Source organism: Podarcis tiliguerta (genome assembly GCF_965153285.1).
Source record: "Podarcis tiliguerta genome assembly, chromosome: 1".
In the NCBI taxonomy this organism is placed as follows: Eukaryota; Metazoa; Chordata; class Lepidosauria; order Squamata; family Lacertidae; genus Podarcis; species Podarcis tiliguerta.
The window spans coordinates 44576746-44600269 of NC_139534.1; the positions used below are offsets into that span (position 1 = coordinate 44576746).

The window sequence follows — 23524 nt, forward strand, 5'->3', positions numbered from 1 at the left end:
AGAAACTATGTTGATATTTTATGTGAAATCAAAACAATTGTCATTCTGTGTCATGGTAGTAGTCTGTTGATAGTGGATAGCAAGAGCATGATGAAGAGCATCATAAAGCAGAGCATGATGAAGCTATTCGTTCCTTGTCATCAGCATGGATAGTATACTTTTGGTAAAGACTGAGGTTCCTACCTGGGGTTTCATGGCTAGTAACCACTGGAAGACATCTTTTCCACTTACAGGAAAAAGGTAGATGGAAAGGGGAATATGGGTCCTACGTTTTTAATAGTTGTGCAAAAGAAGAAATTTTACCAGGAATTTTGGAGAGTTGGTTTGGGTTCTAGACGGGTGAATCCTGATAAGACAAAAGTGGAAAAGATGCAATGTGGAGAAAATCCTACTGCTTCCACAGTATCCCTTTTCTTTAGAATCACCTTGTTTTGTTCACTCACATTTCTTTCCCATGTTTTTTCTGACTCCCACCTCCCACCCTGTAAGGAGGCACAGTTTGAGCACCAGCAATCGGCAAAGCACTATTAATGCTTTTCAGAACTTCTGTGCCTTTAAATGGAACACTTCCTCTTTACCCATTTTATTGCTTCCTGTTGATCCAAGCTGGGATTTTATTTGTTCACCTCTTGAATAGCCTTTCCCAATTTATTTCTTTTATTAATTTGCTACCCAACCCTTCCTCCCAAAGGAGCCCAGGACAGTAAAACAAGAAAGCAACACAATTCAATTGCCCCACTGTCAGTTTCTCTTCCAGGTGGTGGTGGAGCTTACTACTGATCATTGACTTAGCTCTGGTTTCATTGCTAAGAACAGAAAAGGGAGAAAACCAACAAGTGAGACAGGCAGTGATAGAGTGAAAAAGGGATGGGCAGAAGAAGCATTGGCTGGCTCATATTCTGCTGATGAAATCTGTGCATTCTTTGGGTTGGGACCTAATAGGAAGAAAAGAGTGAGTGAATGGAGATACCAAGACTTGGGAGCACTGCTTCCATTTATTGGCAAAGAGGCCATCTCCTTATTTGGGACCAAGGGTATTCAGTGGGGATACTTATGTGCCAGCAATATTATTTCGTGGGATGTCTGAGTGAGGGCTTTTGGAATAGCTGTTGGCTTTTGACTTCCTTTTGCTACCATTTAGCCACAATCTTATCCTGAACTTCGATGGCTGTAGCTCAGCAATCTGTGGGAATGTTCAGGGATGCAGGAGAGGATATATTGTCTGATTATATCTTTATCCAACTTGTGTTAACAAGTTCCCCAATTTCAGCAGAGTAAAACATTCCCCTTTATTTTAAGTTTGCAACGGCAGCGTTCGCTCAGGTTCGCTAAAACCTCTATAACTATTCTGGTAATTTCCCCTTATTCCCCCATAAAATAGAAGAGACGGCACAGTCTTTTACAAAAGTATAAAAAGAGTTTACTCACATTCTGTTCACAATCAGATCCTAGAAGGCAGGCTTAAGCTTAATGAAGTAACATACATTTGGAATCTATCTTATAAGAAGACAGTCCCTTTGTCCTCTCTTGGCTGGAAGCCAAGAGTGCATCTTTCACTCAGCGGATGTTGCTTCTTCAATGCATGTGGTGAAAGAGAGAGAGATGGCTGCCCTGCCCTGTGCTTTTGTCATTACCTGCACAGGGGAGGCCACACCCACCTCTAGTCCCATGTAGAGGAAGTCTGTCCCAGCCCAGAGGGAAACAGGAAGTTTACCTGCTGGCTGGACAAACATCCCTCCCCATGTCTAAACATGTTCACTCTAGGAATGTTGTACTTGACTGCTCTTGTGTTTCACATCCCACACGATCCTTGCTGCAAAAGGGCTGCAGACATAGCTCATTCAGTTAATGGAAATGGGCTCTTTGAAATACACAATGTCTGTTGGAAGCTGACTGGGTAAATAATCATGGTTGTGTCTTATCAAATGCTGCCTTATTAAAGTCTTGCTATAATAATGCATAGAGGTATAGTGTCACTCTGAGGAGGAGCTTTCAGCTGAAAATGGATTGCATCACAATAGTAACACCAGCTCCCTTTGGTCAATCCCCTCCACCAACATTGCATGCCACAGTTGTGATGTGCCTTGCAGAGCAAGTCTGAAGGTGCCTTGGCTGTGGTGCAGGTGAGCTTAGCTGGGAGATGACTTTGTGGGCCAAATTAAGACCCTGTGGGCCTAATTTGGCTTGCAGTTAAAGAGAAAATATGTTGCTCAGAAATATGTGCCGAAGTTAGCATCTTCCCCGTCTTTCCAAGGTCTTGTTCTTTGCTTTCTCAAGTCTCTTGCCCTCTCTGGTCCCGAAACGTGAGTCACACTAGAGGTTCCTTTCATAACACAATCCTATAGCTTTGCAGGGTTTACAGTATTCCACTGGGTTTAAAGTGGAGCAAGCTACTGCTTGTAGAAATTTCCTAAAATGTAGATATTTTTGAATATTTCAAAGCAGTTCTTTTATACTATCACTTTCCCCTCATATTTTATTATAAAGGTTTTAAACCCCAACTTTCCCCCCAAGGTTTCATCATTTCTATCAGCTGGTGCAGGGACTGGAGCACAATTAACTTGTTTTCTGTTAAACGTGTGAATGCGGTTTTGGGAAGAAATGCAATAAGATCCACCTTCAGCGCCTGCTGGTGGCACATCTAATATCTTGCTCTTCTATTTCAGCTGCAGAAGACAGTAGTCAGCCAAGGAGTAGCTCAAATACAGAGAGAAGCGTTTCCAGTTCCCACACAGATGATGTGTCTGTTTCAGGTTTAAATGACAGGGGTGGAGAGAGGACATTACGTACTTTAAGAGATGTCAGCAGTTCTCTTAATGCAACGCATATATCCCCAACCACTAGCAATGAAATCTCCACCTCTTCAGGCCTCATGGGTTCCTCACATGTGTTAACTCCAGTCCAGACAGGACAAATGGATTCATCACCAGAGGACAATGATTTCACTGAAGCAGCACTTCCACATTTCCAAGCTCCTTCAGAAACAACAGGTACAGGATGAAGATCTCTTTTATTACAGGTTTTGGAGCACTGTTTCACTTGTCTGGTGTGAAGATGATGCCCAAACATTAGCAATGAATATAAACATGAAGAGAAAAAGAGCAAATACCTTATAGCTCAGAGACAGGAAACTCTGTGTTCCTCAAATAGTGTTGGGCTCTGTCTCCCAGACCCAAAAGCACCAGAGCGCCCTCTACAGCAGCACCCACTTCAGTGCAGGCATTAAAAGCACAGAAATGAAGCATCCCTACACACACAGTCATAGGTTCACTCCTTTTTCTGCTAGTCACAGATAACCACCCTTTTGACTAACTCAACACAGGATCACCCTTTCTCATCACACTCTAAGACATCTTTCTGAACGCCATTGCTTTTGTCAGACACAAGGGGATATGGACTTGATTTCCATTAGAGCTGTCTGAATATAATTATGGGAAGAAATGCAATGTGATGCCCTTTCAGCACATGCAGATGGCACATCTAATGTCTTTCTCTTGTGTTTCAGCTGCAGAATACAGTGGTCAGCCAAGGAGCAGCTCAAATACAGAGAGAAGTATTTCCAGTTCTCACACAGACGGTGCGTCTGTTTCTGGTCTAACTGATAGGGGCAGAGAGAGGACATCGCGGACACTGAGAGACGTCAGTAGTTCTCTTAATGCAACACAACTATCCACAATGGCTAGCAATGAAATCTCCACCTCTTCAGGCCTCACGAATTCCTCTCACGTGTTAACTCCAGTACAGACTGGACAAATGGATTTGTCACCAGGGGACAATGATTTCACCGAAGTAACGCTTGCACATTCCCAGGCTTCTTTGGAAATGACAGGTAAAGCATGAAGATCTCTTTTATTCTAAATCTCAGAGTACTGTTTCACTTGCCTGGTGTAACAATAAAACCAAAGCATTAGGATGAATAGATTTAAAAATCGAGAGCAAAGAGGAGATAGGCTAAGATTAGAGAGACAAACCACTAAAGGAGGTTTTGAAATAAACTTGTCTACAAATGTGCAGACAACTGAAGGAAGTTAACAGTAGCTCTTTATTCTCAATTTCGTTTAGAAAACAGAACAGGTGTTATGGTATGTTTGAGCCCACTCAAATCTGCGTCAGATTCAGTCATTTATTATCCTGATTTTTTACACTAAGGAAACTTTAAAATCTTTTTAAAAAACTTTAAAAAAATGGAGGACTATGCAAACATGAGGCTTTAATTATTGGTCATTATTCTTTAAGACTAGAATATCTAAATAGTATAGTACAGTGGTACCTCGGTTTAAGAACAGTCCGGTTTAAGAACAATTTGGTTTACAAACTCCGCAAAACCGGAAATAGTGTATTGGTTTGCAAACTTTACCTCGGTCTGAGAACGGAATCCGAAAGGCACCAGCGGCTGGAGGCCTCATTAGGGAAAGCACGCCTCAGTTTAAGAACGGTTTCGGTTTAAGAACAGACTTCGGGAACGGATTAAGTTCGTAAACTGAGGTACTACTGTACTGGTATTTCAAATTAGGATTTATTTGCACTTTTGGAGGGGACATGAATCATTTGGCAATGTCCAACATCACATGAATGGACCTCCACACATGCAATGAGAACAATTCCTTTTCTCCCTTGCAACCTCCTGCGTTGCTCCCCTGTCTACTCCAAACTGACTCCCAACTGTCTTGAACAGATTTTAGGGGCATACTGGGGCAGGGCAGGGGGATCTATTGTATCAACAGTGACTTGTTGGTAGATCACCGGATGTCACCCAATATGCCTTTCAGAACCTTAACATATTTTGACTGATTGATTACTGGTAACAATAACAACATATTGTCAAAGATCTATTTTTTTCCTCCTGGAATACATAAGTGAGTTTAATCAAGTTAAAACTATATGGCGGATGGAGCTAATATACTGGAGTGTATGTAATTATATATATTTGTGAAAATGTCTTGCCAACGGGAACACTTGTTTCTTATTAAAGGTGGCTATTAGAGAGAACTGTTTCAAATGGTACATTAGTTAAATAGTTAAATAAAAATTATGGTTCAGCTTACTGGAAATATAAAAGTATAATAAATTAGAGCAGAGGGATTCAACATGTACCCACATATGCATTTTAACCTATAACAAGTATAAAGATAAATATATATTTTTAAATGGTCTTGGAGATTATAGCAGCTGAAAAAACAGGTACTGAAGTCAAGCAATTTCTCCAACTATTGAGGAATGGATTAATGAAGTATGGAGGTACTTAACATGGTATATATATATATATATATATATACACACACACACACACTTGAAAGAAAAAAGACCAAAAGAGTTTTTTTTATTAATTTATGCTATAAAATGTATTTAATCCAAATTAATGTTTCCAATGTTACGATGACAACTGGAAATAAAAACAAACCATGTACAAAACATTGAACTTTTTTTGTCATAAAACAATGGGTTGTTTCCAACTAAATATTTGTGTGAGTGGAATGACTTCTGCTCTCGCAGTGGAGCTTCCCATCTCACTCCTCCCCTCCAGTGGCCTCTGAACCCTCCTAATCAGAGCAACCCATCAGAATAGATTTGGGTTTTGAAATATACTCAGGCACTCCTAGTAGACATTTTTCCCGCTTCACCTTGAGACCCGCCGTCTGGAAACGGTGCAGAACGGTGCGGAGGCGGTCCTCAAACTCCTCTGGTGTGGGCCCGGCAATCAACACATCATCGAAGAAGGGGGTGACGCCAGGAATCCCTTTAAGGAGCGAGTCCATTAGATTCTGGAATATGCCTGGTGCCACACTGACACCGAATTGCAGCCGCTTTACCCTGAACACTCCTCTGTGCATCACAGTCGTCTGTGCCTCTGTGGTGGCCTCATCTACTGGCAGCTGTTGATATGCTTGGACCAAGTCCAGCTTGCCAAAAATTTTCGACCCAGCCAGGGTGGCAAGGACATGGCTGACCACTGGCACTGGGTATGCATGGGTCGTGAGGGCCTTGTTTATGGTACATTTGTAGTCTGCGCAGATGCGGACCGAACCATTAGGCTTGACGGGTGTGACGATTGGGGTTTCCCAGGGGGCATTGGGCACTGGCTTAAGCACTCCTTGCTCCACGAGCCGGTCCAATTCCTCGTCTATACGGGGTTTCAGGGCGAACGGGACCCGGCGGGCCTTGAGCCTGACCGGTCGTACTGCGGGATCAAGCTGTAGAGCAATTGGGGGGGGGCTGTATACTGTCTTAATTTCCCATCGAAAACCCCTGGAAATTCCTTGCATATGGCGTCCACGTCCACTTGTAAGGTAGTGTGGTTCACCCGGTGATGGCTAGCCCCAATGGTCCAAACCATGCCAATCCCAGTAAGCTAATGTAGGGGCACTTGACCACAAGCAAGTCCAGTTGCCACGTTAGCCCTCGGTATTGCACCCTGAAGGTCCTCACCCCCATTGTGGGGACCTTACGTTTCTGGAAGTCCCGGAGGGTGAATGGGGCCGGCTTGAGTTTGGGACCCCCAGTAGGACACAGTTTCCTTAAGGTCCTTGCCGAGATTATGGATAGAGTTGAACCCGTGTCAAGCTCCATGCGGCATGGGGCCCCCTCTATCTGTACCTCTACATAAATTTTCTCTATGTTGCGGTAGGGCAACTGGTATACCTGGAAGTCTGTGAGCTCCGTCGAGTTGCCTTGGTGCGTTGGGCCCCGGGACCTGGGGCTCTTGGATTGGTCATCTGATGCCTGGCGTCGGGTGGGCCGAGCTCGACACACCCGGGCAATGTGTCCCGATTTTCTGCACTGCCTGCACTCTGCGTTGCGTAAATGGCAGGTCCTCCTCTCGTGACTTTCCCCGCAGCTTGTGCAGTTCCCTCCTTCTCGTCGAGGCAGCTGTGGTATGTGGGCTGCTTGAGTGCGCTGCTGTACTCGGTGCACCTCCTCCCTGTCAGATCCTGAGTTGTCGGTGAGGTCTTCGTGGTGGACCCTCGGTTGGGATGGCAGGCTCGGCCGTGCCTCTTGCTTCGACCTCTTGGCAGCTTCTGTTGCCAGGGCCTCCTCCAGAGCGACCTGGAACATTAGGTCCTTCTTAGCGTAGAGGCGTCATTGCAGCTTGTCATCCTTCAGGCCACCGACGAGGCGGCCCCGAAGCATATTCTCCAGCTCTGAGAAGTTGCAGAACCGGGCGGCTTGGAGGAGAGAGGTCACAAACCCAGTTATGCTTTCCCCAGGGGCTTGCCGCTTTGCGTAGAAGGCATTTCGACGAGCCACCACTGAGGGCTGCGGCGAAAAGTGCCCCTTCAGCTGTTCCATTATTGTTTTGTATAAAACAGTAGCGACGTCTTCAGGCGCAAGGAGAGCCCGGGTGATTTCAAACGTCTCCTCTCCGCAGATGCTGAAGAATATTGCCCTCTTCTTGGCGTCTTCTTCATCATTGACCCCTTTGGCTTCTAGGAGGAAGGTGAAACGGGAGGCGTACGCTTCCCAGTCCCCAGATGCTGGGTTGAACGGCGAGAAGCTGCTGTCGGTTGCCATTCTGAGTTCCTTGTGTCCTGGAGCTGAGGCCTGGATACACGGTGTGAGGCAGCGGTGCGGCAGGTGGCGGTGCTGCGGTGCTGTGTGTGGCAGTCAGCTCAGCGGGATCCCACCTTCGTCGCCAGTGAAATATACTCAGAGTCGCAAAGTGATTTCATGCTCTTTATTCAGCTCATAGTGGTGAGGAGGAATGAATAGATGTCCCCTCAAAGTATCTGCTTTATATACATTATTTACACAATGATTGGCTAATTCTGGAATTCTACTGTAAGCCAATCAGGTTGTGGATTCACTTATATCTGGAGCATGATTGGGTGGTTCCTGCCAACCAATGATACTGCTGCATTGTTCTAGGACCATTCAGACTGCTGCATTCTGAATCCTATTGTTCTAGGACCAATCAGACTGCTGCAGTTTGGATCCTATTCAACTCAGTACATAACAGGTTTGGTGTGGGGGCACAGTGTGGGAGGAGAGGAGGGAAAGTTCTGTTGTGTGGGTGGAAGCCATTCCTCTTGCACATTGATTTTTTTGAATTCAACCATTAATCTAGGCATTCATTATTTTTATTGGGCTGCAGCGCGCACGCCCCCCTTCATGTTTTCCATTCGATATGCATGATTATAAGAAAACTACATAATAAAACCTGAGATACTCTTTCTATACCTGGAGACGGCATACATCTTCTTTTTTTTTACTGTTGTGTGTTTCAGCTACTGAAGATCTTGATCACCAGTCAGCAAGCAGCTCAGATACAGAGAGGAGTATTTCTAGTTCTCATACTGACAGTGCATCTGTTTCAGTTCTACCTGACAGAGGTGGACAGAGGACAGTACAAACTCTAAGCAACAACAGCATTTCTCAGAACACAACACAAAAGTCCATCACCGGTAATACTGAAATCTCCAGCTCTTCGGCCCTCCCTAATTCTTCTTACATGTTGACTCCGGGGCAGACCAGACAGACGAATTTGTCAACAGAGGACACTGATTTTATTGAAGCAGCGGTTACACATTCCCAGTCCCCTTCAGAAGCAACAGGTAAAGAATTAAGACCTCCCGTTTGTTACAGATTTGAGAGCACTGGTTTTGCTGGTGTAAAACCAAATTTCCTGTGGAAAAAGAGGGGATTACTCCCGATCCTAGACAATGAGAGAACATTCACATAAACTTTGCGTTATAGCCCTGGGGACTCTTGTTTGTGCTTAGAGGACACCTTTGAACAATTTAGCCCTTTTATGACATCCCTTTTCCAGCCCCACCCATCACCCCCTAAGGGCTGATCTGAAGATTACACACTCCCTGGAAATCAGCATCCGTGTGGTAAGTGCCCTTTCCCTCTCAGTGGTATTGTTTATATAAGTCACCATATGAGCCAGGGCAATAATGTTGGGACTTTCCACACACTCCATGGTGGCTGCTATCGATCATGAGTGGCCCCAACTCCTGTGGTGAGCTATGCTGTGGCTTGACTTGGGAATGGAAAACTTTCTAAAGGGATGTTGAACTCCATAAGGAGTATAGTCTTTTCATCACCTGCTCTGGAAACCCTTTCTTTTCACCATACTCCAGGGCCACTTCATAAGTTACAGCGTTAACACTGAGTTCACTGATGAACACTTCCATGTGGTGACACTTCCATGTGAGGGACATAATATCCATACCTTTAAAGCACATGGCTTTCCCCCAAGGAATCCTGGGAACTGTAATTTACAATGCACACTTAACAAACTACAGTTGCCAGGAGTCTTTGAGGGGAGCCATGTGATTTAAACACATGATGTGAATGTGACCTATAAGTGGCTTGTCATCTGAGTGCCAGTGTTGTGCATTCATTCATAGTAACTGCTGGAGTAGATTATCTCAAAACAGTATCAGCAATCCACATGGGGAGTAGCTTCCAACTGTCATTTTATTTAAGAAGCAGCACACATAGTAAATCGTTACCACAGTTAAAATAGTCTAAAACAACTCAATTAGGAAGTTCCTGCAAGTGATTTTTTGAGTCTTGTAGGCCTTGTTGGACAGATGGCATTAGCAGATTCTGGCTTTTGGAACTCTTGGAAAAGGAAGCTGCTGTAGAAACAGTGCTGTAAAAAGATAATAACTTCTCTAACTGGGTCTCTTGTTAGGCTCACAGTGGCCCCAGGGGCATAGCATTCCTACCCTGGCAGTGTCTTCCTGAGTCAAAGGTCTGGGTAACTCAAGACAGTATTGAAAAAGGAAATTTTTACCTAATATGTACTCTTCCATCGCTCTTGCGAAAAGCAAAGATGGGCTTTTAGGATCTCTTAAGTGACACAAGCAATGCTATAGGTGGCACATACCTCTCTGCTTTTGATTTGGAACATCTCACTAGTTGTGGCCTCTGCTCTAGTTAAATTCAAATGGAAAAATCCACATTTTAGCTTTAGTAATTTAGCTTATTAGACTTTCTACTGATTAATTCCATTGACCTAAATGTAATATGTTGCCCAACTAAGACCATGCCAGAGATAATGAGACGTAGGACAGTGACTACCTCTTATAATTGGATTGGCTAGATGAAGCCATAATGAGGTGCTAGATTGGAAATTTTAAATTAGGTTAGGTAAGATGAAAAGCAGGTGGCCACTATGGCACATTTTTTAAAGAAACTATTTATTTTATATAGGGGATACATGATTTTGCCCAGCTCGTGGGACAGCTCCCAGCTCATTGTGTTTTTCTTTTCTCTTTACAGAATGTTTGTTGTTTTTTAAAAAAATGAACACCAAAGAATAAATCTAAATAAGCAACTTCTCCTGAAATGTAAAACATTTCCATATCATTAAAAAAATAATACAGAAAGTTGTATTTGGATGAGATGACAGTGACATTAGAATGATAAACTAGAAAACTGAGAATCATGATTTTTATAATAGGCTGCTATTCTAAACACACTTACAAGATAATAAACCCCATTGGGCACATTGTGACTTACTTCTGAGTAAATGTGCATACAGTTGCACGGTTAATGTATGTGCATAACTTTAGTCTGAACTTGTAGACAAAGTTCTAATTCCAGTTTGTTCTCTTCTAGATGTTAGGAGTAGCCAGCACACATTCAACAACTTTGGTACAGAGGAAAGGGTCTCTCAGACTGAGAGTACGTTCTCTACTGCCACATTCATCAAAAGTGGAGATGGGACATTAGGATCTCTAACTATCAAGAGCAAATCCACAGATGCAACAGAGCTATCAACCTTTGATCTGGAAAATGTCAGCTCTTTAGATTTAACCCAGAACATGTCAACCTCAGCCCAAAGTGGAAAGGAAAGTTTCCCATCTACCCAGATGGATTTCAGTGAGTCCTCAAAAGAGCATTTATTTATATATTCCTCCAAAACTTCTGCCTATTCATCTTCTGCAATAGATCTTTCAAGTGAGTTTTCCATTTTTGTTATTGCTTCAGTTAGAAATCAGCTTGAGACGTAGCCATTCATTTGTTTCCTGTCTGTCTATGTAGTTTTCTCCATAATCTTCTCCTTATTTCTTCCTTTTTAAAGTAACAGTCAGCTTTTAACTATTGTATTATACACATGAATATGAACGACTATAACTTTGCTCTTTGTGACACATCCACACTTTATTTAACTGTCCTGTGCACACATACCTTTAGAGCACAGTCAAAACACATTCTTTCTCTCAAAGAATTCTGGGCACTGTAGTTTACACCTCACAGAGTTACCATTCCCAGCAATCCTTAACAAACTGCCATGCCCAGAATTCTTTCAGAGAGAAAATGTGATTCAAATATGCTTTAGAGGTATAATGTGTACACAGCCAAAGTGTTTTGTATACATTTGTGGTTCCTGTGGCGAAACATATGAAAATGTGCATAACGCATGTATGTCTTTACACACACAAGCACATGCAACTGGAGCCCCTGCTATACATGGAACAAATATGCTTATCATGTAAAGCAGGGCTTACCAGTAGCTGCACTCTGCAAATTGGGCTGCTGAAATAGAAAGAACTTAAGGGAAAACCAGGACTGGATTTCTGTGTGAAAGGAATGCAGTTCTGCACAACAAATTCCTGGGCATGTGTTCAGAAGAATTCTTACTTTGCATCCTTACCCTTGCCTCAGCCCCAGCCCACTGCACTGCTATTTCGCATGTTGTGGACTTCAAGTTCCAGGGGGGAAACATACTACAAAATAGTACATCTGAAGTCTGCTCATACCTGATTAAAAAATGTGAGGTTGCCCTTAGGTGCAGCAATTTCTGCTGCTAAAAAGATACGCCATTTTTTAACTGGGTAACAGCTCGACTCTTTGGCAATATAGGACTCAGACCCTTAGTGTTGTGCCATCTACCCTTTAGAATTTCTTCCTGTTAAATATTAGACAGGCACTGTCTCTGTCAACTTTTCAGTGCCTACTGAAGATCTTCCTCTTCCAAAAAGCCTTTTAAGGAGATATCTTACCCGGTCTACATCTGCATTGCAATTTTTTAAGATGTTTTAATTGTTTTATTACTTGCATATTTGCCAGCCTAGGCTCCTTTGGGAGGAAGGCCAAGGGATTAATAGTAATAATAATAAATAAATAATAATAATAATAATAATAATAATAATAGCATCAACAATAACTATTGTGGCTTTCATGCAATTGTTTCCTTGGCACATGTCCATTCTTTGTATTCCATCTTTGAAAACTCTATTATTATGATCTATGAAATTACACACAATGTAAAATGCAGCTCGTCAGCATTTCTGATTATATAGCAACACTGTTAAGCATATCAAATAGCCGCTGACATCAAATGCCCACTGACCAGTTTCTGCACCATTTTTTCATTAAAAACATTCTGTGCTAGTCTTCACTTCAACCTTATGAAAATACTCCAACTCCACGGAACCATAAAAAATAGTGTGATGTAGTCATCTGATTTTCCATTTCTAGACCCAACATGTACTGGGGGCCACCCAGCCAAATACATTCTCAAGTCTCATTAAAATCAAAATAATTTATGCCTATATCAAAAGGATATAAGAAGTGAGCACTTAAGCGTAACTAACAACATCTTTCTTTGAATTGTAATCATTCTGTTTGGCATTAGTTGAAAACCTTTGAGGATCAGCTGTATTATTATGACTTTTAAGTATTCATACTTAAAAGAATTGAAAGAAGCTGTACTTTTGACAGGAAGTACGAACACCTAAAGGAAATCACAGAAGGGATGCATATGAAATTTGTATTTTCCTCTTCCCCAACTACTGTATTTTTCTGTGTATAAGATTAAAGTTTTTGCTATTAAAAAATTAGTCAAAAATTGGGGGTTGTCTTATACATGGATGGTGAATGCACAGGGGTTCAGGCTTTGACTCTGGCATGGGCAGACAGCTTCCCTCAAAAAAACTTAAAGTTGTTCTGTTTGATGTTTAAAATATTGATTTCTTAATTCTGGGTTCAAAAAAATAGTGGTTGTCTTATACACAGAAAAAATACGGTGTATTCTGTTTCGATTTAGGTACTGGAAGCAGTCTTCAGCCAGTTAAAGTGTCTGATGTGGAAAGAAGGCTTTCTGGGGTTTCTACAGACAGCATATACCTGTCAACGACATTCATGCATGGTAGAGAGAGGACCTCACGGTCTTTACCAGATAACAGCACATCTCCTGATGCAACAGACAGTACCACTTACAATACTGAAACTTCCGAGTCTTCAGATCTGAACCTGAGCTTGAATTCTGGAGGAGAAACTCATAATGTCTCACAAAGTGAAGTGCAATCCGCTGGATCTTCTACTGAGCACCTTCATTCCCCTGAAGTTCCAACGTCCCCATCTTCACCAAAAGATCCGTCAAGTGAGTTTTCTTTAGGAAAAAGAGTGAAGGAAGAATTGACTGTACTCACCATAGTTTGCATTATGTATGTCTATACGTGCTGTAAACACCTAGAATTCTAAAGAGCTTTATTTTCATGTATATATTATGTATGCATAGGTCGATGTGTGTTTATATCTGTATGCATACACACTTACAAATTATCAAGTCTCTCATGATAAGTGTTTCTGTTATGAACTGTATAATTTGTTCAGAGCATGACATTTGAGTTTGGGGTTTTTTGCAGCAAAAGGGGATCTGGAGTACAGTATGAACCAATGAAATGTCACTATTTGCAGTATTCCATTAGCAGATCTGTAGGCATCACCTTAAACCACATGCCTTCAAAATGGGACAGGATGTAATTCATTTTACCAAAGTATAGTAACTACACATTATGAAAAAGGAAACATTATAAATAATACAGGTTCTGATAGTGACGTTATATGCTGTAAGTGCAATTTAAAAATTTCATTTTCAAATTCCTCTTTCAGTTCTTGGAAGTAGTCATCATTCAATGAGTGACGCAAGCATTTCACACTCTTACACTGAAAGCACTTACCATTCAGCAACTTTCAGCAAAGGAGACGCACAAACTCTACAATCCATAGTTAACAATACATTTGCTGAAACGACTGAAAGAACGTTTTCATATATAGAAGAGTCCAACAGCTCAGAACTAAATCCTTCCTCGTCAGAAGCATACTCTAAAAGGACTGACTTCTCAGTAAAAGGTTTTGATACTTCTGGGCCTTCAACTGAGTCTTTCCAAAACTTCAGCTCATCGAGGATACCAACTTACTCTTCCTTCCAAAGTGAACCTTCAGGTTGGTTTTTATTTTGTACCCTGCTTTACCTGCCAGCACTTTTCAATACACAATTATCACCCTAATTGCATATTCTTCAAGCGCATGTAGGCTTTACACGACAAGGCAACAAGTTTCATTGAACTATTAGTTCTTGTTGGTGAAACTGAATGAAGATGAATCTGTAAAAGGTATTGCTTTTGTGTATGTCTTTTTATTCTTGGGACCAACAATTACTGGGTGTCCACAGTGATCCACAAGTAACTCTAAGCCAAGCTTAGTGCAAACAAACAAGGGTTCAGGTTCCCAGTCCAACTGCTGCTGCGAACAAAGCCATGGTTTGATTTCTCAATATGTCCAAACCTGGGAACATGGTTATACAGTGGTACCTCAGGTTAAGTACTTAATTCATTCCAGAGGTCCGTTCTTAAACCTGAAACTGTTAGCGGAGTCTGTAACCTGAAGCGTATGTAACCCTAGGTACCACTGTATCTCACTCTGCTTAAGCCATGAGCTGAAACCAAGGTTTGTTCTGAAAGTGGGCCTGCCAGGGTGACCTCAGAGAACAGACAGATTTGTGAGTTCATCAGGTCTCCAGCTGGGAGCATTCTGGACTAGAAGAGCTGAAAGAATTCTCTGGAATTCCTTTCCCAGAAAAGCTTGCCAATCTTAGAGCCATAGCTCAAGCACTGTAAAACATTTATCCAAATCTTTAGGAGGTTAGGATGAAGTAATTGTTGATATTAGTTAGGAGATTTAAGGAAAAAAGTTTGGATTTAATACTGTGAATTGTACTTAAGGAATTTGTTTTGAGTTATTTATTATTGTCATAAGCTATCCTTGGCACTTTTTAAAAAGTGTGTAAGAGAAAAGCAAAATGAAGCAATAAATGTAAAAGGTTAGGGTTAGTTTTGGACTGAAATTCGGTGGACACTTCCTTGAGTGCAACCCCCAGTGGGATTTACCTCTGAATAAGCATGTATAGCATTGCAGTCTTAACACCTAATCCTATGCATGTCCAGTCATAAGTAAATGCCATTTGGTTTAATGATCTTTACTCACCATCTCTTATCGGCTGGCAACATAAAATGACGCATTTACAACTCATTTTATGCAGAAGCTCAGTCCAATATGGTGAGTTACTTCAATAGTCACTTTTTCTCAGTAAGAACAAGAAGATATTGGCAAGAAGAGGATATAGCCTATTGCTGTCTTAGTTAATTGTTGTTAATATTTCTTCCTACCATGATTATTGCCTAGGATTTTTTCTCTCTTTGTAGAGTTGTAATGTAAGCCATCAAACCTCCCATGGCCATGATAACGGAAGTTACCAATAATTGCCACCTTGAGGCTTTAAAAAAAAAATTAAACTTTTATGGATTTTTTTTTTGTTGTTGTTTTAATTTTATTACATGTGGAATCTGAAACTGTTACTGTTATTGGGACCCCCAATCTGTATCAGTAGAAATTTCATGCTAAGAATTAATAATAATTTTTGCTTGTATTTTAGACACTGGAACAGACTACCAGCCAATGAGTAGCACTGACACTGGAAAAATAATCTCTGTTTCTCATACTGACAGCACGTACATTTCAACCACTTTCACAAGGGGTGGAGAAAGGACGTTACTGTCTATTCCAAAAAGCAGCACATCAGCTGACTCATCAGAAAGTTCCACTTTTTATGCAGAAATTTCCAGCCCTTCAGAGTCAGCACGGTCCTCATTTTCTGTGACCCAGATCAGAGGAAGCAACATGTCCTCCGGCAACATGGGTTTCTCCACACCATCAACAGAACCATTGTCTGTACACGCCCTGAAAACACCAGCCTACTCTTCCACAGTCAGTGAGCTGCATGCAACTCAGTTATATTCGAAATCTGAACTGACACCTGCTGGCGGCTTATCATTGACACCTTCCTCTTCAGTGTCACTGAAACAGGATTCACTTCCACCCACTCAGCTGCCAACTCTGTTTTCGACCTCAGAAACCCCTCTTCCATTGTCTTCCTCTGCTTTCCCATCTATGCTTTCACCTTCCCCTCAAACACTTTTGCCAACTTTTTCACGCAGGCAGTCGCCAACAGCACTGCCCACGCTGCCCCCATCCTCATCTTTATTGCCACCTCTTTCCTCAACACCATCATTGCTGCAGCCTAGAGAGCCTTTGGAAAGCAGTGTTTCTATGGCTGCATCTGAAGGGACAACTGGAACAGACCCACCCACAGCTGGAAGTTCTGACAGACCGTTCAGCAACCAGACTGGGACATACCCATTCAAGGACATCACTGATCTGGGGACAACAGGATCTTCGCTCATTCTGACCCAAACTACTGAACAGCTCACAGACCACTTGTCACCTATGACAGTATCCCTAGATGAAACCAAGGGCTCAGAAGGGCAAAATGTTTCTCTCCCAGGGACCAGGGTTGGAAAAATGCCTCCTGTTCCGACTACGTCTCCCACATACAGGGCCGAGAGTACCACAGTTTCAGAGACAGCCAAAGCAACAACTGCTTCGTTGCCATATACAACCACTCTAGAGGATGCCTTCAGTTTGGTGGGGGTAACCACAGGAAAGAGCCTTGTAAATATAGCACACACAACGTTAGGATTACCTACGTTGGCCTCAAGCATGGATTATGTGGTCACTACAAAGCCTCAGAAAGTACGTCCTCCCCTTCCCACCAAGACGCCATCTTATGCCACTGGAACTCCCACAAAAGGGATGGAAACGAGCACTACCACTGCTTCTAAAACCACTGATTCCAGAGCCACTACTGCCCACCCTCCTTCCAGCAAAACCACTGCAGGGACCGTTTCTGCTTCACCGGTTCCCACCAAAGCCACTACATTTGCATGGGTAGGAAGCCCAAGGACATTTCCAGCTTCCCATGGAAAAGGTAAGCCTTCTCTGAGAAATGGTGGAAATGGGTATAATACGAAAAATGGATTTAATGGTGCTGTATCATTGCACTTTTGGATGGGAATTCATTTGGTAGATTATCTTTTTTTTTTTAAGTGGTTATGCGTTTCTACAAAAAACAGAAACCTTCTACTCTGGAGCTCAGAATCAATTTTTTTTTGGAGATTTGGGTGGGGGATAAGTTTTTTTAAAAAACACACACACATAAAGCATCTATAGGGGATGAAACTGAAAGGGGACACAGTAACACCTGTCTCAAAACAACCCAGCAGTGTCCACACAATGTTGAATGTCTGTTGAGGTGGGGGAAGGATCATCTAGAATAATAAAATGGAATCTGCAGAAAAAAGGGCATGGCTATCCCATCTCTCTAGAACCCTGAATTGTCCCAGTTGTACAATAGTGTAACTTTGTTTGTGTCTATGGCATAATTTATGTACTATAGTTATTTTGTAATGCCTTTGCTCCTTTAGTTAATAGAGTGTGCCAGTGTTTGCTGGCCATATTCTCCAGCTTTTAAACAAGGCAAGGACCTATGGTTGAAGCCCTTTCTGCTGTGCCTGCCTCTTGCACAAAATTATGTTTGCGATGTAGGCTGAATAGGGCTTTGTCTCCAAGGTGTAAGGCTACATTGTGAAGCGCATCACTTCTTTTTGGCTTGAAGGTGCCCATTGCTAGTAATGCTCCAGAGCTACCCCACCTTCAGAATGCCAGAAGTGAGACTCACATCAGCAGGATGAATGGAAGCTGGTTCTCCATGTGTTTTGGGAAACCAGCAGTAGCCATTCATTGGATGGTTTTGGAGAGTGATCACCCCAGCAGCGTATAGTCTATTCGGCTTGACTTGTTGGTTCTAGGTATCAGAAGAGGAAGCTTTTGTGTGCATGTGGGTGAAAGGTGCAGTGCACTACCTTGCTTGTTGAATGTGGGGGGTACAGAGGTGAATTTGGTCACATCTGTTTCTCCTGACTTAATTCTTCAAATGCTTTATTTCACAGCTAATGCGTGCACCGCAGAGACTTGCCTTAATAATGGGAAATGCATTGTGGATAACTTGATGGACAAATTCCAGTGCCAGTGTTCACCTGGTTGGCAGGGAGAGGACTGCAGTACAGGTAAAGGAGGAATAATGGCAGCCCTTTACATCAATGCTTTACAGCAGTGAAAAGTGGGTTGGCGGACTTCCATTCTAAAGGCTGTGGCTTTTTCCTTCTGTTTCAGATGTAGATGAGTGTCTGTCTAATCCATGCCCGGCCTTGGCCACATGCACTAACACACAAGGTTCGTTCCATTGCACATGTTCCCTGGGCTACCAGATGGAGAAAGGAAAGTGCAATTTAGGTAAGAGAACTGAAGAGACTGGGGGTGGAGGCAAACTTCTTAATAAAACATAAAGCCACATTTAGCTTAATTTGTTATTATTATTTTAAAAGGTTTTACTAGCACCGGCTGCTTCTTATTACCACAAATACATTTAACCTCACTTTGCTGGTTTGCAGGAACTGGTTCTCATTGAGATTAATGAAACTGAAGCCAGTCATGTTTAACTTGTGTTATCAATTTCAATTAAACCTAAGTTCAACTAACTTATCCAATCCATGATTTTACACTTCAAGACTTTAAAGGAGTAGAGAAGTTGTGCCTTACGTTGTTGGATTCAACCATGCATCAGCCACAGCTAGCATGGCCAATAGTCAGGGAATATGAGAGTTGCAGTCCAACAATGGCTGGAGAACCATGAGTAGCCACTGCCAATCATTGTAGACAATACTGAGCTAGATGGGCCAATCACCTGACTTGTTATAAGGCAGCTTCCTGTGTTCTAACATTAATGTATGATTGGCAGTTAACAGTGTTCTGCTGTGTAATGTCTAGTTTGGGCCTTAGAAACAAAGCTTCCATTTAAATAAAAAGACAGGTTTCTATTTCACTGTTTTGGAGAAAAGTTAGGTTTCCTTGGCATTCAGTGAATGTGTGTGTGTGTGCTTGAAAGAGAGAGAGAGATCTAACCCTTATCTATCCTCTTGCCTTCAGTTCGAACCTTTGTTGGCCAGTTTAACACAACTGGAGGGCAGTACTCAGAGTTTCAAGTTGAAGAAGCTATTATGAACATGGTAAGTGTCAAAAGTTGCTTTTTAAGCATAGTATTTAATTGACAGTGGCAGCTTGTGAGGAGGCAGTTTGCCGAAAGAAATAAGGGGGCTTCTTCTCCTTGCCCAGCTCTTTTACAGAAGGCTCTCTTATCAGGGGCATGGCTGGCACCTTTGCCTGCCCTACAGCGCAGTAGAGGTTGTCTTTTAAACTTGTGAATGATCTTAGAAAGTTCTCCAGCACATCCTAAAGTTGTCCACTGTGGACAACTTTGCCCATCATGCTGCTTCTTGCCTTTTTCCTCTCGTGACCCATGAGCTTGCATTCAGAACCTTCACAGTTAGGAAGCACCATCTGCTCCTCAAAGGTGTAAGCAGAGCCAGCTCCAGATTTGTGTGGGCCCCTTGCAACAGCACACATGCACCCAACACACACTACACACCACACACACATCATGCCTATGCCTCTCCTTTGCAATAGGTGGCCCAAGTTCCTCTCTCATGTCTCCACATGCTGCTATTTGTAGGTGACCAGGACCTCCTTACACACTGGGGGGCGGAATGGTGGTGAGGGACCACACCAAGCGAGCAGCAGCAGCCCAGCTACCTGGTGCAGCTGGGTTAGGATGCATGGCATGATGGCGAAGCTCGGAGCTCCTGGCTCAATTTGCAAAATAAACAAACAAACCAATACAATGTGTGTTCAATTTTTTTTTCCAGCTGAACAATTCTCTTTCAACATTGCCAGGCTATTACACTTCCACTGTTAAAGCATCCAGGTAAGGATCATGAAACAATGAAACAGTAAAACCATCACTTTTGGTGGCTGGGCTTTGATTTGAACTCTTGCCCCAGAGTTTTTAATAATAATAATAATAATAATGATGATGATGATGATGATGATGATGATGTTATTATTTATACCCCACCCATCCGGCTGGATTTCTCCAGCCACTCTGGGCAGCTTCCAGCACATATAAAAACCATTTTATACTGTGATATGTAGCCCACAGTCCCTCCCACCCCCCACCTATGGTACTGTGCCATTAATAATTGGCAAGAAGAGAGACTGCAATAACACATATTCTTTCCCTGGTTCTCCTGCTGAAATTTTCTCGTGTACACAACTCTAAAGGAGCAGAAGCTCTTTTCCCCTTTCCCCTTGAACAACCTGTGGCTTCTTTATATTGCATGGAATTGGTGTAATTTGGCAAAACAAACCCATAACCCTTCCCTGCAGTATATACATGTTGCTTCCAGCACGCTAAGTCACAGGAATGCACCTGCTCTGAAGATTCTTAATGGAGTCAGGCATGCCAGATTTTCTAGCATAAACCAGCATTGGCTTTATAGTCAGGTCCTTGGCATGGTCCTAGTCTTCCCCCAGGCACCTGCAAAAGTGGTAGGAGCTCTGCCTGGAGAAGGGTCAGGTGGGCGCTTTGACTCTAGCAGCCTCTGGAGTGCACTGCCTCCCTGTCTTTTTGATATAAAGCACCACAGGCAAACTGATACTGCCAAGCCAAAACTAGGAAAATGCATTCATGCTGTGTGTATGATATTTGTACCATTCTCAAATAAGTGTTGTGGTTCTACAGCTGCAGATGATGATGCAGACTTTGCATTTTCTCACTCTTTCCACAGGCAGTCAGGCATCATGCAAGTGTCTGTCCTGAGCACCTTTTCTTTGGTCTCCAACGTCACCCTTTTTGAGGTTGCTAGCACCGTGCGAAGCCACATTCGAGCCTGCAAGGCTCCCACACAGACTTGCCAGTTCATCTCTAAACTTACACTGCTCCACAGAGGTAAAAAGACATGGTTAAACACTGTGCTTTGGGGTTGGTTTTTTTCTTTTTCTTTTTTTTAAAAAAGAAAGTTTTCAAAAGAACATTCTGTCTTTTCTTTCTTTCTTTTTTTTAAAAAAGCTTTCTTTCTTCAAAGCTCTCTTTGAAAAGCTTTGTTTCACTGAAAAAGAAAGCCTCTTGAAAGCCTCTACAGGATAAAATAAAGATTTCATTCTCACATGTGTGAGAAGCTTGCCTCCCTACAAAAACATTCTTGTAAGTAAAATATGGGACACACCGTGGGATTATGGTCTTTGTGTACAGGCTTTTCATGTCAGAGGTGCGGCATTGAATCCTGACCACATGGTGTGAACCTGTCAAAGTTATGGGGCAACACTTCTCAGAGCCACAGGATGAGAGATGACAGTACAGGTTTTTAAAATAAAACAGTAGTACTACTAATAATATAGATCTTCAAATTGATTAGCTTACTAACAGTTAGATTTTTCAAGGATGCTAATCCTTAGTGGAAAAGAAGGGAAATGATTTTTTTTTATAAAAAAAACCCCTGATCACAGTCAGAACTGACAAGGGAAATGGTATTTCAGTGTCCAACCCACTAAGGATGCACAGAGGAAACACAAAATAACACAAAACCACAAAGTTAAACTACCAATACAAGAAAATGGGCTCTACCATAACCAGCAACCTTTCCATCAATGAGAGCTGGACAAGCATACAGTGTTACCTCGGTTTAAGAACAGTCTGGTTTAAGAACAATTTGGCTTACAAACTCCACAAAACCGGAAATAGTGTCTTGGTTTGCGAACTTTACCTTGGTCTAAGAACAGAATCTGAACGGTGGAAGGGCACCAGCAGCAGGAGGCCTCATTAGGGAAAGCGTGCCTTGGTTTAAGAACAGATTTGGTTTAAGAATGGACTTCCGGAATGGATTAAGTTCGTAAACCAAGGTACCACTGTATTGAGAAGACATCTGTGGCAATGGCTTGCCTCTTCAAAAGGGTATGGGAGAGTGTGATGCTAATGACCAATACCAAGATAAAGGTCTACCAGGCTTCCATGCTGAGCACGCTGCCTTATGGAGGTGAATCATGGCCATTTTACACCTGCCAAGAGTGACGCCTCAGTGCCTTCCATATGCATTTATTAGGAAGATTTTAGGCATCACATGGCAGGACAGAGTCTCAGTCAAAGTTGTGCTCTCCCAAGACCACATTCCCAGCACGTTTGCACTTTTGTCTCAGCGACATCTATGCTGGCATAAAATCATGCACAAATAACACAAAACACGATCTAAAAATTACAACCGTAGTTATTATTACCAACACACTGGAAATGCTTGGATACTGGATAAGCAAGATCAGCTGGTTAGGTTTTTTGTCATTAAGAGATGAGCAACAGCTGTACAGCCTAGTACCTTAGCAATGGTGGCATTTCAAAAGGGAACAATAAGGGTCAAACAAGTGGTAGGAAACCTGTGGATGGTGTAAACTGTTGTCCGGCAACATTTGGAGGGCCACAGGTTTTCCCCATCCCTCGCTCACAAAATATCTAATTCCAGTCCTGATATCTGTAGAGAAAGAATCCAGTGAAGGTGCACTTTCCCTCTGCCTAGTTAATGACCTTCCCAATGTTCTTTATTTGCAATAGTTGGCGGTCTGTGTAAACACAAAGATCCGGAATGCGACAAAGAAACTTCTGTGTGTGTGGACTTGGACGGCATTGCAGTTTGCAAGTGCCAGGCTGGATACTTCAAATACAACAAACTGGATCATTCCTGCAGAGGTATTATGCATTGTGCAGCTGGATCGCTGGGGTTCATCTTTAATCTTTTGGTTCCAGTTCAAAGGATATTCCGCAGATCAATGTGATTTCTTGTATTTCTATACGTGCTAAGCCCTATGAATAAGTATTAAAAGCTTAGGTTTCCTCCTCCCAGTGCTCGTTTTTCTACAGTAGAAATTGGGGATATGGTCTCTTGCTTGCTCAGCGCAGCAATAATATTATCCTTTTACACAGCATGCTGTGTAAGCCAGAAAGATCCAGTGAAAAGAATAAAAAGGGGGCAGGCCAGGGAGGGGTCTGATATGCCTGTGGCGAAAGTTCAGTTTTTAGAGATGACATAGTGCGGTTATTTCTGTCTCTGTTTTGTCTGATCTCCAAGGGAAGTAAAAAAAAGATAATTGCTTTTTATTCACAGGCTGTTTTGGTGGATCCTTCACAATGTTCCAATTGAGCTGACCCAAAGTGTGAATTGCTTTTTCATCCCGAAAAGCAGATAACGAATTTAGAAACATGATCCAGTCGCATTTAATTACCCTATTGGATATCTTTTAGATTGAATCCAGTTCAGTCCAAAATAAAATACTATCCCCACTGCTTGTTCAGGAACTTCTTGCTCCATGCAAACTGAGCCATGTGGATGTAGCCTAGATCCTGTCTAGATTTCAGCAATATGACCTCACTTTTTCTGTTAATGGAAGTAGCCGCAGTGACCTTCCATTAGTCTACACCTCAGACATTAATTAAACATGGAGAGACAGA

At 42.3% G+C, this 23524-nt stretch overlaps 1 protein-coding gene across 3 annotated transcripts in view; it reads left to right on the plus strand.

The window, feature by feature from the left end:
* The window catches only part of HEG1 (heart development protein with EGF like domains 1), a 68608-nt gene that overhangs the window by 29782 nt on the left and 15302 nt on the right, over positions 1-23524 (plus strand). For 2 of the 3 annotated variants that reach the window (XM_083405256.1, XM_083405255.1), the window contains 13 exons: positions 2667-2990; positions 3506-3829; positions 8223-8549; positions 10570-10911; positions 13004-13339; positions 13852-14184; positions 15674-17065; positions 18087-18203; positions 18310-18429; positions 19123-19202; positions 19899-19957; positions 20820-20980; positions 22631-22765. In XM_083405256.1, the coding sequence (XP_083261382.1) occupies positions 2667-2990; positions 3506-3829; positions 8223-8549; positions 10570-10911; positions 13004-13339; positions 13852-14184; positions 15674-17065; positions 18087-18203; positions 18310-18429; positions 19123-19202; positions 19899-19957; positions 20820-20980; positions 22631-22765 (4050 nt within the window). The remainder of the gene's footprint in view (positions 1-2666; positions 2991-3505; positions 3830-8222; positions 8550-10569; positions 10912-13003; positions 13340-13851; positions 14185-15673; positions 17066-18086; positions 18204-18309; positions 18430-19122; positions 19203-19898; positions 19958-20819; positions 20981-22630; positions 22766-23524) is intronic. The other variant, XM_083405257.1, reaches the window with a different exon arrangement.